General features: G+C 39.4%; 1 protein-coding gene across 2 annotated transcripts in view; it reads left to right on the plus strand.

Moving 5' to 3' along the window:
- The window catches only part of CNTNAP5 (contactin associated protein family member 5), a 1122001-nt gene that overhangs the window by 792311 nt on the left and 310851 nt on the right, over nucleotides 1-18839 (plus strand). For both annotated transcript variants that reach the window (XM_053670714.1, XM_053670716.1), the window contains exon 13: nucleotides 2685-2885. In XM_053670714.1, coding sequence (XP_053526689.1) covers nucleotides 2685-2885 — 201 coding nt within the window. The remainder of the gene's footprint in view (nucleotides 1-2684; nucleotides 2886-18839) is intronic.

The raw sequence follows: 18839 nt of genomic DNA on the forward strand, positions 1-18839 counted from the left end.
CCTATTCCTCCTTTGCTTTATTTGTAAGCATGTTCAGAATTAAATCCTATGTCCAATTGCAGCAATTATTTAACTTATTATTACAGAATATATGATGCCTCTCAAATAGTATCTTGCAACTATATTTTTAGTTGCTTATAGCCCTGCCACCTACCACAATATAGGTGGTTTTGCTGTCCTTTTATTTTTATTTTTTACTGATGATAAAACACCAGGAAAACAAACAATCCAATTATAAAATGAGCAAAGGACCTGAATATACACTTCTCCAAAGAGGATCCAGAGACATATTAAAGAATTCTCAACATCACTAGCCACCAGAGAGATTCAAATTAAAATTACAGTGAGGTACCACTTCACACCATTGAGAATGGCCATCATAAACAAAGCAACAAATAAGTGCTGGGGAACTTGTGGAGAAAAGGGAGCCCTAGTGCAATGTTGGTAGGATTGTAGACTGGTGCAACCACTGTGAAAACAGTATGGAATTTCCTCAGAAAATTAAAAAATGGAAACAACTGCCTTTTGACCCAATGATTCCACTGCTGGGATTATATTCTAAGAATCTTGAAACACCAATTCAAAAGGACCTATGCACCCCATTGTTCATGGCAGCATTATTTACAATAACCAAGTGCTGGAAACAGCCTAAGTGCCCATCAGTAAATGAGTGAGTCAAAAAACTGTGGTACATTTATACAATGGAATTCTATGCAGCAGAAAGAAAGAAGAAGCTCCTATCCTTTGGGACAGCATGGATGGAACTGGAGAGAATTATGCTAAGTAAAATAAGCCAGGCAGTGAAAGAAAAATGCCATATGATCTTGCCTATAAATGGAACCTGATTAATGAAAGAAACAAGCTAGCAAAACAGAACCAGGGACATGGAAATAAACAGCAAATTGTCAGTGACCAGAAGGGAGGGGGGATGGGGGCAAAAGAAGGGAAAGCTTCAAGTTAAGGAACAGGTTTAAAGGACCCATGGACAAGGATAATAGAGGGAGGACTGAATGTGGAAGAGGTTAGGTAGGGCAGGGGAGAGCAATGTGGGAGGGGAAAATAGAGACAACTGTAATTGAACAACAAAAAGTAAATTAAAAAAAAACCTTAACACCCAAAAAGTAAGGTAACTTTTTCAAGGTTGTTATGAGCAGAAAGAGGTTTCACATACAGATCTCTCAATTCATAAACAAATTTGTCTCTACTCTCCTTGCCTTCCATTCTTACTTGTCATAGGAAAAACATGTTCTCTCTCTCTAAGTTAATGGTCTTCATCTATGCATGTTCTTTTATTGGATGTCTCCACAAATATATTTGTCAAAGATAGGTAACCTGGAGAATAAATAATAAAAACTGTAATTAAGTGCCTTGGAATTCAGTGTGAATTGTACAATTCATCCTTGTTAATTGTGTATATTTTACAGATATTCTCCATGAATAGGTCTTATTTTCTACCCAGATCTTATGGTTTTCTGAGATAATAATCCACGCTAGTGTTTTTCTTGAAAAGTAGGGTATGTCAGTAGCTGGAAGAACTGCTTAGTCACTTACTATGTAATCCAAAGTCTCATCACTTACATTTCTCTCATTTATGATGTGGTGGTATTGACTCCCTTCTGATTTAAGTAATATTAATTTTTAAAAGAGATAATAGACATTAAATGCTAACCACACAGCCTTTGAAGTAAGGGCGTGTCATCAAGGGGCATGTATGATATCATGGCCACTTAATTTGGAGGCTCGCATTTGGAAATAAAGACCCCAAGTCAAAGGTAAATAGTTAAGCACTTTATTAAGTGAGAGCAGATAGAAAAGCAAGAATCAAGAGCACACATCACCAGATGGGAAATTATCAACACCCAAAAATAGATGCTGGGAAATCCCGAAGGCAGCAGTGGTCGGGGTTTATCTTGGGAACAGTTCCAAGTGAAGTGTCCTTCCCTTGGGTGGGATTCCAGAATCTCACTTGGGGGCTATGATTTAATATGTTGTAGTGGCTACATGCCTGGGGCCTTGTGTGATTTTGACTAACTGTTCCCTCTGGGAGAGGGGCCAATTCTCCCAAGGGAACAGCTAAAGATCAAAAGGTGCTAATCTCCTGGGAAAAAGGGCCAGTTATCCCTAGGAGACAGCACTATATTTTGCTTTTCCAATGAAGGTCATAGCTCAGGCATAAACAGGGGGGATTCTCAAAGTCCCTTTAATCCTTCAAAGGACTCCAGAACTTTAACTCCAAAGATTACTAACCATTCTAACTTTCAATGGAGCTCTATGAGGAGCAAAAACTCTCTGGTCAAATTCTTTTTTAAAAATATTTTATTGATTTTACTTTAAGAGAGAGGGGAAGGGAGGGAGAAGAGAGGGAAAGAAACATCAGTGTGTGGTTACTTCTCACATGCCCCCAACTGGGGATGTGGCCTGCAATACAGGCACGTGCCTTGACTGGGAATCAAACTGGAGACCCTGTGGTTCACAGGCTGGTACTCAATCTATGGAGCCACACCATCTAGGGCTGGCCAAATTCTATATGTGATCAGAGCACTCAGGTGGTGATTAATTTTTGCATGTCACACAACCCATCAAACTGACTGTATGACCTTTCGGCTTTATTGAGGTACATAAGTGTAATCCTTTATTGAACTGTCTTCTAACCTCTACTTCCTTTCATTGTGTTCTCTGGGCAGAGGACAAAATATGGACATCAGTGCAGCACAACAACACACAGCTGACTCATGTGCAGGGCGCCAGCCCTGAAAAGCCCTACTCCATGGCCTTGGATTATGGGGGCAGCACAGAGCAGCTGAAGGCTGTGATTGACAGCTCAGAGCACTGTGAGCAGGAGGTGGCCTACTACTGCAAGAGGTCTCGCCTGCTTAATACACCAGGTAAGGCTCACCCTTGCCCCTACCACCATACATGGTCATGCAAGTCTATCACAGTGTGGCAGAAGGGCACCACCAACCTGGAATATTATGGAGATGAGTGTTTGGCAACAAGGGAGCTACAGTTGCCATCCTGCACTGAGCAGTGGTAAGAAAGACTGCTAGGAGAGGATGGGCTAGTTATCACTTTGACACCCAGGGTATACCCAGGAGGATCTTCCATAGACTCCTCATCTCCAAAAGGGAGTGATGATGACCCCCATCCTGCAATAGTTGTGATCATGAAAAGTGTCCTAAGAGCAATGGCAATTGAAGACAGAATTTGAGTCATACAAGAAAAATATGAAGGTGAGACATTTCTTACAGAGGAAATAGCATATGAGAAGGCACCAAGGATCTCTGCACATTCACCGAAGAACACTGAATTCTGTCTGGGGCAAAAGATACACAGGGAGCTGTGTTAGGCAATGAGACCAGCAGTCAAGCAGGGACAGTACTAATTACCTGAAAAGTTGAAGCCCTAATGGGAACTTATTTTATTAAAATAAAATTTGCCTCTAAAAATTAGATTAACCTCTTTTTAAATCTTTTCCCATGGCTATTTTTTCAGAGTGAATTGTTGGTTTAGTTATTAACATGTTTGCAAAAATAAAACATAAAACCAAGCAAATGAAAAATTCTTTTAGTACTGCTTACCAAAGCCACAAAGGGATTTTGCAAAATGTCAGATGTACTTTGTCAAAGATTATGCATGCCCTGGGAATCAGTCATTTTTTTTTGTAAACGTTAGTTCATCATTTGTTTTATGGCAGAAAATAGGCCACCCACCACAGGGATGTGACATATCCAAGAAAGGAAATCAGAATCTTTAGCTTCAAGTAATTTATAATCCAGTATTTGGAGGTTAGGAATTGTGAAAAGCTTGAGAAACCTGGACAATAAAATGACAAAAACAGAGATGAATTAGAAGCCTCAATAACTGTACCAGGCAGCTTCAGTGATCTAGAATATTTAGGGGAAGCCTCATTTCACAATAAGTACTTTTTCCAGATAACTGTCACTTATTCCTTTAAGCACCAAAAATCTCTTGAGAGAATTTCTAACTATTCGAAATAAAAATATCAAATGTATTAAACATCCCCTTGCCTTCTTAAACAGATAATTCTATACATAAAATATAATCTTTTCCTCATGACTCAATACCATCATTGTGAAAATAAGTTATTGTACTTACCTTGGACCCAGCCATGCTTGCAGGGTGATTAGATTATTAGATCAGAGGCTCTGGTTTCGTGGCCCTTTCCCACCTTGGGTGGTGCTGATATCTTGAGAGATTCAATGTTTATATTTGTTCCTCTTTCTCTCTCTTCTCGCATTCAAGCTCACACATGATACTCTCAACATTATTTGAAAAATGTTAGTCTCAAAAACCAACATACTTGTTGTTGTGTGGTTTCTAGTTTTCTAAGGATTAGGTTTTCTGGGATTTAGGAAAAATATGAGTGTGTTTATTGTGACAGTGGTACTTTCCCGAGTTTCTGCATTCTGTGATGTCAGTTTGACTACACCACTGAGCTGTACATGTTCTATTTTTTCTAACATTACTATCTTTAATTTTATAAGGATATTTGAATGGGAGGGGCATGGATTTGGGAACAGGCCATATGGAGGGTAACGTTTTGACCCTCTCTGTCTCTTAGTAATTATGTAACATTGTTCAAGTCATTAAATATCCACAAATTTACCACTCATAAATGTACATGAAAATCCTGAACTAATAAGGCTAATAGAAAGACTGAATGAAAAATGTTGCCTCTGCTCCTGTGCCATGCCTGATACACAGTACGTGTCCAGCAAACCCGAGTGTCCATATTTCTTTCCTAGCTCACAGCTTCTATCCCAGCAGGGAAGGTCCAAAATTTGTGCTGTAATGGAAAACAGGTACAAGGAGCACATTACTTCTATTTTAATAGTATAAATAGAATGATTATAATGATTACAGCTCATGCAAGAAAATAATCTCATCCCTCAGAGAAGAAGAATGTTACACTTAGGTGTGTATACTTCCAGATGGTTTGCCACATGGATATTCACAAAAGTGGGAGCATACTATATGTATATTGAGGTTTGAAGGTACACATTAATCCTTGTTTCCCCATGGGCTCTGAATCAAATGAGGTAAATAAGGGAGGACAATGGGCATGTGCATACTGTGTCTGCTTTCTCTTGAGCTTGCTTGAAGAACACGGCATGAACCAGAGGCAAAAGGGACCTCCTTGTCCCTGGCCACAGTAGTTGTGGCACTGGGTGAACTGCTACAACTGGTGTGTTAAGCAAGCAAGACCTCCTGCATTTGTAAATGTTAGTTCATCATTTGTTCTATGGCAGAAAATAGGCCACCCACCACAGGGATGTGAGGTATCCAAGAAAGGAAATCAGAATCTTTAGCTTCAAGTAATGTATAATCCAGTATTTGGAGGTTAGGAATTGTGAAAAGGAATGAGTGAGGGGGCTGCTGACAGACAGCCTTATAGATGTGGCTCCAGTATCACACCCCTCAGTGCAGAGGTGGAGCACCTAATACCCAACCCAGCTGTACTCACCTCATAGATGTATGTGGCAGGGGGAGACAATAGTGTGCACATGAGTCCCAGAGCCCACACCAAGGGCACTGTCTTAGTTGGGACTCCTATAACAAAATGGTGCAGAGTAACTGATTCATAAAAAAAAAACCCTGAAATTTATTTCTCACAGTTCTGGAGAAGTCTATGATCAGTGTACAAGCATGATTGGGTTTTCTGGTCAGGGATTTATCCAGGTTACACACAATTCACTTCTCCTCCTGTCCTCACAGAGCACACTAATCCCATTCATGAGGACTCCACCCACATGACCTAATCACCTCCCAAAGGCACCCCATCTCCTGATACCATCAATATTGAGGTTCAGGATTTCAAACTTATGAATGAATTTTGGAGAGACACATTCAGTTCATAAGAGGCACATACCTTCAGGAATATTTTCCTAAACTTCTTAATTCTGAAGCTAGTCGCTTTACTGGGAAGGCCAGAGAGCAAAGAGCCAATTGACTCCTCACCCACCACCAGTTTGGAAGAGCTGAGCAAGCAGCTCCCTTCTCTGCTGAAGCAGGGCTACCTGTGATATTGTTTTGCTCCCTGTATTTGTTACACACATAGTACAAATATTGTTCCTTATCAACACACATGACTGACTGCCAAATGTTTATTAATAACAGTTTTCCACTGTTATTATATCCACTATATATGTGGATATATGTGGATACCAATATGTGGTATGGATATACCACAATGGATATACAAAATTAATAAATCTCCTGTTTTGAACATTTATATTATTCCCTTCTTTTCACAATTAAAAATGTTGTAAGAACACATTCACCCATAAATTTTCATGAACAAAACTAATTATATTCTTAGAGTGAATTCTTTGGATTGCCAAGGGAACGAGGATACATACCTGTAAGGTTTTTGCTACATTGACTCTACGGTGTATCAAGTCTACAGTAACACACTGCTAGCACAGCTGCAGGAGTAAGCACCCGTTTCCCAGCAATCTGATAAATGCAGAGAGGGCTCAAAGACAATTATAAATATTTTTGTTAATCAAAAACAATCTGTAGGCTGATTCCCATAGCTTATTGGAGGTAGTAGATACTACTGGTAGCCAGGGTTAGTAGAAGTTGTGAAATAAGTTACAGTAGACTCAAATTAATAAGAGAATTTAGAGGATGACTTATTTCTGTAGATTCTCCTCAGTACTGTGCACACTGAATACTAACGGGAGGAAATAATAGAAGGCAAGATGAGAGAAAAATAAATAACTTCAGTGGCCACCAATGACTATATAGTGCTTATGCTTGATAATATGTGTGGGGTGCTGTGCAAGCAATACCTCTAATTCAAAAAAACTGTTCTGCACACTAAGAGTTATTATCCCCACCTGGCATTTCAGAAAACAGAACCTCAGAGAGAAAAAGCTGATTAATGTCACATAGTTTGGGAGAGACAAGTCTAGTTCTTGAATGCAGCTTCACCTGAAGTCAAAGTAAGAACACTGTTTCTGATACACTGTGGAAAAAGAGTCAAAAGTTAGAAGAAAATGAAGTAGTCAGGAAAACATGACTTCACATTACTTTTATTTTGTAAGAAAGTGTAGATGAAGAGGTAGATGAGCAGCCAGACACCTGTGCTAAGGCTGTGTGGTTGTCAAGGTGCCCTTCCGTGAATGCAACATCTTCCATGGCTCATGTAGCTCTTCACATGGAGGCCCTGTGAGTTCCTATAACTGTGTCCCTGGGCCAAGCTCTGTCTGTTCCTGGCTGCATCTTTGGTGCCATCCTTCCAGTTGCAGGCCAGGGAGGTAGGTACAGATAGAGATAGGCTGGATAAGGTCAGACCTCATTTGCATTGTATCTTTTTTCATTTAGTTAGTAATTAAAACATGATGCTATCATTTTCTGACATATTTCACTGACAGTCTTCTGCCAACCTGCTGGTAAGTGCCAGCCAATGGAATGTGTCATCTCTCTCATTAGCTAAATGTTTATACTAGTTACTCTTGAAAGGGACAGAATTGAAGAAATCAAGGTACCTTGCAAATATGTCTTTGCTATCCCCATTCATCTTGTAGTTGTTCTCACAATGCTGGCTACTTACTACCATGAGCTTCAGACAGGTCTGTGGCCCTGTGCTTCAGAGCAGCTTGAACACCAATAGTCATCAGCCCACAAGTGCTCAGAGGTACCCTGTTGCTAAGGAGCAGGTGGCCACTTGTCCTCAAAGGCAAGGGCTGTCCTGGTTGATCACAGACCTTTCATCACTGTCAGCACCTCCACAGGAATTTTGCCCAAGGTAGAGTTCCTGAAGGTTACAGATTATGGCCATATGAAATAAAACAGAACCCAGATTAGGAAATACACAGAAGACAAAAGAAACATTGAGCCCACAGTCAGGAAGATCCTTTAATCACATGACCAATTTATCTTTAACCCACTCTCCCCACTGGAAGGAAGGGAAGATTGAAATGGGATAGAATGGAGATTGCTTCAAAGATTGTAGAATCCAGGTCCCTGCTGGGACAGGGCATTAAAGCCCTGTCTACCCCAAAATCTATTCCATTGTCTCCATGGTGCCTAGAATCCCTTTGTGAGATTTACTTGTTGCATACAAATATTGGATATATCCATCTTTTGCACCCACCACAATGGGCAGTGAAAGTCTGTTTGGGTCCTGGCTGGTGTGGCTCAGTGGATTGAGTTCCAGCCTGCAAAACAAAGGGCATCTGGTTCAATTCCCAGTTAGAGTGCATGCCTGCATTGTGAGCTAGGTCCCCTATAGAGAATGTGCAAGAAGTAACCACACACTGATGTTTTTCTCCCTCTTTCCCCTTCATTCATCTCTAAAAATAAATAAAATACTATCTTTAAAAAAACGGAAGTCTGGGAAAACATCTCCCCATGCAGCTCTGAACTCGCTAAGGTGGAGGTAAGAAGTCAATTCTGATACATGGAAAACTACTGGACATTTAGACATACTGATTTTGAAAAGTAATATTTGTTGGAGAGCCTAGCCAGAGTTTAATATGGTTTGGAAAAAAATAACCTTTTCCAAGCAAATCAAACAAAGCAAAACCAGCAATCAAACAATCAAACCAGCAAAAAGTTTGCTGGTTTGTCATGAGGGTTGTTCAGGTTCAACAGTAGAATGACTGATGTAGTACAATTACAGCTCCCCTTTCCCTACTGGTCCAAAGTCACTTCCATTCATTTCCTCATGCATTGCATGAGTGATTTCCACCTGGAGTTGACTGCTTCACCTAATTATGTTGAAAGAAAAAATAAATTCTTACTTTCTAAAGTATTTTAAAATTGTCAATTTTTCTCTTTTCCTTTAGCTGATGGTAGTTGAGTGAGCATATAGCTAATTGACTATTGGTTATATATATATATATATATACACTAATAGTCAATATATACTAATAGTTGATATATAACTTAGGCTGTAAACAAATATATGTATAAATATATGAATAATATTTAAATACTGCAGAGTCAATGGTATATGTAGCATGTATTATGTATTGGCATATATACTCGTCATATTTGTATGAGTATATACTCTTTGCATTTCCAAATAAAATATAAATGCTTTCATGTGTATAAGCCCTCAGGTCCACTTGTAATATTTGACTTCTAATGTATACAAAACTAATAATTAAGTTTAGAAATCTAAGTAAGAAATTTTGATACAGAATAGTCAAATTATTCTGATAAAAATTAAATAACACTTCAAGGTTCTCTGGTTATTACTAAACTTAATACACTTTGGCCCCAATAATAGTTCAATTAACAAATGATTACATTTTCTTTCACACAATAAGTACTTATTGATTCTTCATTATGTACCATATATATTTCTGGTTAGGTGGAATAAAACATGGAAGAACAAAGAGTTCCTGCCCACATAGCTGTAGTAGGCATGAGAAAAACAAACCAAACATACATGTGTGTGCACGCATACTTACACAAGCATGCACACATACCACATTCGCATACATAAATGAGCATGCATCTTCACATACATGTACAGGCATAAACATACTGACACATAGAATCAGTTTGTGGAAAATGTGAGGCAGAAAAAAAATCAAGAAAAATCAGGGGCCTGATACCGATCATGGTGGGAGTTCTACTTCTGGTAGGCCTGTAAAAAGAAAAAAGGTTCTCTTGGCTGCTAGGGATCATGCCATTGCTACCAGAATGCTGGGTTAAGGGAGGACATGGGGATTCCGAAATCTGGGTTGGAAGACTCCAGGCTGAGTAAAGGCATGGAGGACATTTTGGCTAGTGAGGAGGGAATAGGAAATAAGGATAATAGAAAAATAAAGTTGGGTGTCCAAAGACCAGATCCTGAAAGACCTAAGACTGTGAAATGTATTTAAAGTATGCAGGAAGTTCACTGGAACAAGGAATTTCTCTTTCTCTTCCTATTTGAAATCCAAAAGCTAATGTCTGTTTATTTATGCCAAGTTTTAACCAGGTATGTATTTGTAATTGGCTAAGCACATAGATATTTTAGATTACTTCCTAGATCTGGTGAAGCAGAAAAACTAAGAGCTTCCTGAGAGCAGAAGCCATGTCACTCACTCACAGTTCTGACCTCCACAGTAAAGCTCAATGTCGGGAGAAAAAGGCTTAGAGCCCACCTCCGATTGCCTATGAATCATGGCTCTACTTTTGTTTTGCTGCTGCTATGGGACTGGATTGAGATCACTTTGGCAACTTCACCCACCTACTGCAGACCTAACCCCCACCACATTGACACATCTCGTAAGTCTCATTCAAAGAGCTGGAATCCTTGTTCCCTGCAGCCCACTCCCCTCAACTATCTGCATGTAGTTTCTTTGCTTCTGTCTCTTCATTATCCCTCCCTTCCCCCATCTCCCACACTTCTTCCCCTCTCTTGTTTCTCCCACTTCCCTCCTCTCCCTCCCCACTTCTTTTCTCTTCATTTCTTCCTTCAACTTCCATCCCCCCTCCCCTCTATCCCTTATTTCCCCCTTTCCCCTTCTTCCTATCTCCTCCTTCATTTTTATCCTCCCTTCTTCCCCCTCCCTCCTTCTTTTCTCTCTCCTTCTATCCTTCCTCCTGCCTCCTTCCCCACTCCCTCCTTCCCCTCCCTTTTTCTTTTCTATCTTCCTTCTTTCCATCCTTCCACACACACACACATACACTCAGACAAAATATACACAGGTAGATATGATCCTAAAGTCCATGGTTCTTTCAGAACACTAAGTTGTCACCATACTACTGAAAAATTTTTGTCACAGGAACAGCATAATGAAAAACAGACATGCATGCCATGACATCTAGAAAACAAAATGCTGGGGCAGCTTATAAAATATATTTAATTAAAGGGTATTTCTACTTTATGTACTTTAAAAGTCTATAAAGAAACTCGTGGCACCAATAATGCATGCTTTTTGATTACCAGTACTGCTAATGATATTGGCTCCCAGCTACTGAGCACTTTTTCTCTGACAGGCATTTAAACATTATTTCATTTAATCTTCTCAGTGATCTTATGAAGTTTGTATTATCATTCTCATTTTATTGATGAAAGGGGAGGTTTTAAGAAATTAAGTGTTTTGCCCAAGGACTAATAGCTGCTAAATACTAGAGACTGGTTTCAAATAACTATCTCTCTGGCTTTAACCTTCATCTGCATTCCAAAATAAGGCACAGAAAAAAAAAGGAGGTCTCAGATATCTAAAGGAAAGGCTCCTCTTTATTCTGGTCATGAACTGTTATGTAACAAACTGACTTTAAACTCAATGGTTTAAAATAGGCAACATGGAGCAGATGGACAACTGTCAGAGGAAAGGGAGGTTTCAGGTGTGGATGAAAGAAAGTTAAGGGATACACACACACACACACACACACACACACACACACACACACAGACACCAGTGTGGTGATAACCAGAGGGAAAGGTGGGGTGGGTGGTTGTCGGCAAAATCAGAATGGGGAGATTGAGATGGAAGGAAACTTTGCTTGGGGAAATGTTCACAATGCGTTGTGCAGATGCTATTCTGTTGAGTTGTATACTTGAATCCTGAATAGATTTGTGAACCAATATCACCCCAATAAAATTTAAAAAAGAAAAATAGGCAACATTCATTTTTACCTACAAATATATAGTGTGGAGAACATCCAGCAGGGCATGATCACTTCTGTTTCCCTCCACATCACCTAGGCTGGGGCTGGGCCATCTGAAGCCTCTCATTCAGTGTGTGCTGGCTTTGGTCTGGAGTCTTCAGTTGACAGTGACCTCCACTGGACATCTAAACTTTCCATGTGGCTGCTTGACTTTCTCATAACACAGTAGCTAGATTTAAGAGACAAAGGTCCCAAGAGAAAGTGTAGGAGAGGTAGAACTGTATTGAATTTTCTTACCTTGCATTGGAAGTCATGTAGTATTACTTCTGCTGTGTTCTAGTTATTAAAAGATGGTCACTTAAAGGGAGGGAAACTTGATTTCATATTTTAATAATGTATATGTACAAACATGTTTTAAAATAGCCTTATCTTCTTCCAAATTTTGCACAAATAATCAGCTAGCTTAATAAAATACAGCAAATTCAGGGCAGTGGGAGGAGTCAACACCAGGTCAGAACTAATTTATATATTTGAGTCTCCACTTATTTTTTTCAGGGACTATTGTCATCCTTAAGCTAATGAGGCTAAAATGTGTTTATAAGAGTTTACCAAATGTCTTAAAAATATAGAGACTATCATACGATTAAGTCAGTGCGTTTTACTGTATATGAAAGCCAACTTTTCTATGCCCTAATAGCTCACTCTTGGTGTTTCACTGAGACAGTAAAGGAAAACTGCGATGTGGCAGATTTTATAACGAAGAAATATACCTCAATAGAGCTAGAGATGTAGGTATATGTCTGAGGAAAATACATACTATCCCACAAAATTCATAGCATGAAATGTGTCTGGCTGTGAACAAATTTCTGTTCAGATTATTTGGTACTGCTATAACAAATCTGAGTTTCCCAAAAATCAATATTCAGATCCTGTATAAAGTAATTTAATTTTTTTCTCACTACTTTATGAAAGACCATGTTCACTTACTTTATCTTGTGCTTATGAGAAGAATCCTAGTTTCTAATCTTAAACTACAGTACAGTGGAAGCAACATGAAAAGAACATGAAATTTTTTTTAAATTTTTTTTATTGATTATGCTGTTACAGTTGTTCTATTCCCCCTTTCATTCCCCTCCACCCTAACCCCCCATCCCCACCATTACCCCCCCTTTAGTTTATGACCATGTATCTCAAGTCCTTTAGATTCTATATTTCCCATGCTATTCTTGCCCCCTTCTATTTTCTATCTACTGTCTATGCTACTTATTTTCTGTACCTTCTCCCCCCTTCTCCTCCTCCCACTCACCTGTTGTTAACCCTCCTTGAGATCTTCATTTCTATGTTTCCACTCCTGATCTAGCTGTCCTTTTAGTTTGCTTTTGTTTTAGTTTGCTTTTGCTGTGTTTTGTGTGGTTGTTAATAACTGTGAGTTTGCTGTCCTTTCACTGTTCATGTTTCTTTAACTTCTTTTTCTTAGGTAAGTCCCTTTAACATTTCATATAATCAGGGCTTGGTGATGAGGAACTCCTTGAATTTGATCTTATCTGAGAAGCACTTTATCTGTCCTTCCATTCTAAATGAAAGTTTTGCTGGATAGAGCAATCTTGGTTATAGGTCTTTGGATTTCATGACTTGGAATACCTCTTTCCAGCCCCTTCTTGCCTGTAAGGTCTCTTTTGAGAAATCAGCTGACAGTCTGATGGGGACTCCTTTGTAGGTGACTGTCCCCTTATCTCTTGCTGCTTCTAGGATTCTCTCCTTCATTTTAATCTTGGCTAATATAATTATGATGTGCCTTGGTGTGTTCCTTCTTGGGTCTAACTTCTCTGATACTCTCTGAGCTTCCTGAATTTCCTGGCAGTCTATTTCCTTTGCCAGATTGGGGAAATTCTCATTTATTATTTGTTCAAATAAGTTTTCCACTGGTGGCTGTTCCTTTCCCCCTTCTGGTACCCCTATAATTCAGATGTTGAAGCATTTAAAGATGTCCTGGAGGTTCCTGAGACTCTCCTCATTTCTTTGAATTCTTGCTTCTTGACTCTTTTCTGTTTGGCCATTATTTGCTTTCTTCTGGTCCACTCCATTGATTTGAGTCCCAGTTTCCTTTTCATTGCTATTGGTGTCCTGTGCAATTCCATTCATTTCAATTAGTTTTGCCTTCATATATTTGTCTAATTTGTGGCTATAATCAACCAGTTCTGTGAGGATCCTGATCACCAGTGTTTTAAACTGTGCGTCTGAGAGTTTTGCTATTTCTTCATCGCTTAGATCTATGGGCTCTGGGGCTTTGAGATCTTCTTGAGCCATTTTTGGTCTGTTCAGGCCCTTTAAGTGTGAGAAGCAGCGCCTTGGACTCCCAGGTCACTGGGTTGTGACGCTGTATGCGGGGGCGTGGTCAGAGCGGGGAAATGGCGACCCCCTCTGCTGTTTCTCACAGCTGGGTGAGGAGCAGCACCTCAGGTGGTTCCCCTGGGCCAGGCCACTCAGAGTCGCTGGGTTATGAAGCTGTATGTGGAGGTGGGGTCAGAGCAGGGAAATGGTGGCGCCCTCCACTGCCGCCTGCCGTGGGGACCCGCCGGGCCCCGGTCCAACCGCCCACTCCCTCGCCTGTCCACCCGGGCACAAATGCGCGACCACAGTCAACACGCAGCACCGCTCTCCCGCTCTCTCCCCCGCGGTAGCTCGCCTGGTCGCTCACTCGGTTGCTCACTAGGTCCAACCCTGCGCCTGGATTCCGCGAGCCTGAGTCCATCTCACCGAGTCCTCCTGTGCAACCCCGCTTCACCAGCTGCTGGTTTCGCCCCTCTTACTGGTCAGGCTGAAGAATTTGTTGTTAACAGACTTCCGAAAAGTTCAATTTTCCGTGTTCTGGCTCTGTTTTCTGTTGCTAATATTTAGTTGTCTCTAAATTTGGTTGTGTGAGAAGGCACAGCACATCCACCTATGCCTCCATCTTGGCGGAAGTCTCAGAACATGAAATTTTGAATTATAAAAACTGGTTTTAAATTTTTACTTTTTCTACCTATTAACTGTAAAATTTTGAACAAGTTAGATGAGCCTTCTGAATCTCTGTTTTCATATCTGTAAAATATAATGAATAGGTGCTGAGTCTTGCATATAGTAGACATTCAAGGTACATTTATTTTTGTTTGTTTGTTGTTGTTATTGTTTGGCCAGCATTTTATTGCACTTTCCAAAGAACAAGAAAGGGTCTCCCATAGCTACCAGGAGACCTGCTCAGAATCGCATGGTATGTTTGGTAAAAGCGTTCAGTTTTGGATTTTGCCTCTTGTTGCCATGTGGGCATAGTTACTTCCCACACTGCAGTTCACTTATTTGTAAATGTAGTATTTGCCTACCAAATAGTGCTGTTGAGAGTATTAGAGTTCCAGCCATGTTTCCTCCCAATCTCTAAACCACTCATCTATCTTTCTCATTGGAATTACTGGTAGTAATATCAGTGTAGTTTCTTAAAGTCAAATGTAGGGCTCATTCGCTCCCCAAATACACAAACAAGTACCCAAACCCATCTGGTTTGCAACCTTTCAAAGATGGACAGGTTTGCTCAGGATTCAGGCAGATGGAAGAAAATTTGTGAAGCTGTCCGGCATGCCTTTATCAAGGGTGAGGCAATCCAGGCACTCTGCAAAGCAAATGTCGCACTGGCAGGGAGTACCAACTCCCTTATATACTAAATACACAAAAAAGCTGTCAGGGTGCCAAGATATTATATAACACAGCGTGATTCTGTATGTGTGAACCCACTCAAGGTTATTGGAATACTTTTTCTCTTAGTAGCCCACACACAGGTGTGAGGGAGCCTGACTGATTCCATTTACCCTACACCGTCAGTCACAACTGACTTTGACTTCAGCCTATTCTTTCCAATTCCACTGCTACTAAATAAATTTACACTCCATAACCTCCAGAAAGGTCAAATGCCTCAGATTCCTACTTCCTCTCCTATTCCCTCCATTATTCCACTTCCCATTGGTTTATATCTTACACAACAACCAAAGGGAAGATCTTTCCAAAATGAGATTATATAACCTGGCTTTAAACCCTTCCCATTTTCCTTGCAGTGGAACCCAGACTCCTTACTGTGGCCTACAGAGCTATGTAGGCTACTATTCTCCCATTGCTCACTAAAGCCAGTCCTTTCCCCTGTATTCTGTTTATTGCTAAGCTTTATCCTCACCTCTTAGTACTGATTGAACTAGCTGCTTTCTCTAATCAGAAGCTACATTACTCTTTCCATGCTTAGCTCTCAGCTTAAATTTTACATACAACTAAAGTATCCACCCCACCACTTTTTATCACTTCATCCTTTTAAAATATTCTTCACGGAGGTTAAAACTACCTGTTATTTTCTTACCATTCATTTGTTTTTGTTTTTGTTTTTTACTCTCACCTCTGTGAATAGAATATGAGCTCCATGAAAGAGGGACCTTCCTTGTTTTGCTCACTATTTTATCCTCAGAATGCCCTGAATATTACCTGGTACCTAGCAAACATTTAGTAAGTAGTTGTTGAATAAACAGAAGATCCCTCCTCAATTATAAGAAGTACCACTCATATTTATAGGTCAGAGGACTCCTGGTGAGACAGGTACATTGGGCTAAGACTGCTGCTTCTTCTTGCCAGCAGGAAGCAGCTCCTCAGAGTGGGAAGGGCTAGACTGGAAGGTGGGCACTATCATCTGACTCCTGGGTCATCTACTGTTGACTCCATGTGACTTTGAGAGAGAAAGTTACATTTATGGGTCTTAAGGTTCTCATCTTTAATCCTAGCAAGTTATAGTTGACGTTCTCCAAGTGTACTTTCTTCTCTGACACTTCATAACTCTATGCTAACCTACACAGAGTGAGTTGAAACACATATCATAGGTTTTTACTGTTTTATCACAGTAAATAACTTGAGAAATTGGTTTAGAAAAGGTACTTTTGATACTCTTAAGGCCATGAAATATGATAATTTATTTATATAGTAGGTGATATTTTTGACACCTTCATGCACCTGATCTCAAAATACACTTTCAGTATGGTAATGCTGATTGTGCAGAGAGAGTATTAATCTTCCCCAAAGTCATAACAAGCCAAGAATCCTAGGAATAACAAATTCTTACCTTAAAGTATTTATGAATCTAGTACAGTATTTACTTTATAAGCACATTTGGTGGGTTATGAGCTAGATAAGGAAATACAATTATCCCAGTTGTACAGATGAAGTGCTAAGAATCTCATAGCTTGTTTTCAGGAGCTGGGCCTCACATCAGATTTCCTTCCTGCCAGAGGCTTCACTATAATCAGGCCAAAAGGAAAGCAGCAGATGCCAGCAGAGCATAGGGCATGACATTACTTGCCTTGGTTCAAGCACCTGGTCTACTATGTATCAGCCACATGATCTTAGATAAGGTTGTCAACATCTCTAAGCCAAGTTACCCCATTTCTAAGAATGAGGGTGACAGAAATAACAATCGTATCTATAAGAACAAAAAAATGTTTGGAAACTTGCACTTTTTATAATTTAATTTCTCAATTTGCCAAAGTTCTTTTGAAATAACAGAAATTATTTTGTAAACAGAACTTTTACTGTCTTCTTACTTTTACTGAGAAGGAGTGGGTAAATTATGGTGTTTTTATTCTTTGTGCTTTTCTCCACATGTGTGTGTGTGTATAGGCTCTAACAAAAATACCAAGCAGTGTGCTAGGTGTTGTAGAGACTGTTAAACCATAATTTCAGTAATGAACAATGACAATAGGCATGCTTTAAGCTCTGAAGCAAAAAACATTTTAGGCGCGGCTCTGAATTCTCTGCTCTGCCACTTATTTGCTGAATAGCCATTATCAGGTCATAACTTAAGTCTCTGAGTCATGTTTTCTTATCTGCATGATTTTAACCCAACTTGGAGGCTTTGACAGGGATTACAATGCATATGTAAATATGACTGATTATGTGACTACTAACATTTAAGGAGCTTATTTCCTGGTAGGCAGAATTAGACACAATACTTATATGTTAGTGAGATGAAAAATTCTCTGGGAAAGAGAATTTATTTTTACTTGGGTAAATTCCATAAATCTTCTATGGAAAGGTATCACTTCTTTTAAGACACAGATGGAAGGAGATGAGTCATTGTGATGGGAAAAGGAATGGAGGGGGCACAGTGTGATTCACCTTTAGAGGATGAGGGAGAAGATATATTTAGGAACTAAGCAGTTTAGGTTGTGTTTTTCACAGGAGGAGACAGAGGAAGTGAGAGTAAAGAAGGGCAGGATGGAGGGAGGGCCTTCTGTGATTCAGATGCCCTGTAGCATTCTCTGTAAATTAACTCATCTACTTGCATTGAATGAAGAAGACTGCTCATTCCGAGGAGTAAAATAATAGGAAGGTTAACTAAGTGATTGTAGAGAGAAAAGAAGATTAATTAGGTATCTGTCTCAGTGGTCAATGAAAGAAGTAGGAAGTAAGAGGTCAAAATTAGGAAAATAAAAGTGATTGGTTATGATGAACAAAGTAGACTCTAAAACATTCTTCAATGAAAATATATGATCTGTATGAGGACTTTAAAATGATCTAATAGCTACATTACCAACATGAAAAGAAATACAGAAAATGTTATTACCTCAGTCACTGAATAAGATGTTATTTCAGTTTTGTAAAGGAATAAACTGGGATATACAGATGCAATAAATTATCCTAGGTCTTATAGGAATAAATCTAAGTAGATCTAACTTTAAAGCCTATACTCTCAGAAATAAGACACAGATGTCAAGATGATGAAGGAAAAGCAGGATAAAGATCCTGAGTTCAGAGACCTTGTTCAGTATGATGAATGGTTCTGTCAAATAAGGAGAAATGTGTTAACTGAGAAGAGTATATTTATATATAACATATATAGCAGGTTATAACATCATATATATATATATACACATATGTATAATAAACCCTTACTTATATACCTGAATGTGTATGTGTGTGTGTGTGTGTGTATATATGTATATATATATTCTGCATATATGCATTTTATATTGTTTTTCCTTTAAGATTACTAATTATTACACTCTTGGAGGCATTTAAAGTAGAGGGGGGAAGAAAAAGGAAAGATATTAGCATTAAGCCTAGCTTTTGGATCAAATAGTTGCAATGTGCCAGTTTTTTTTTTAATAAGCATTTCTAGGTACTAGTCAGATGAATTCTAAATCCACACTTCATTTAATCCCTACAATCTCATGAGGTATAGATTAGCACTGATGAAC

The sequence above is a fragment of the Artibeus jamaicensis genome, unplaced genomic scaffold, assembly GCF_021234435.1.
Source record: "Artibeus jamaicensis isolate MK-2021 breed Jamaican fruit bat unplaced genomic scaffold, CSHL_Jam_final contig_61, whole genome shotgun sequence".
Taxonomy (NCBI): domain Eukaryota; kingdom Metazoa; phylum Chordata; class Mammalia; order Chiroptera; family Phyllostomidae; genus Artibeus; species Artibeus jamaicensis.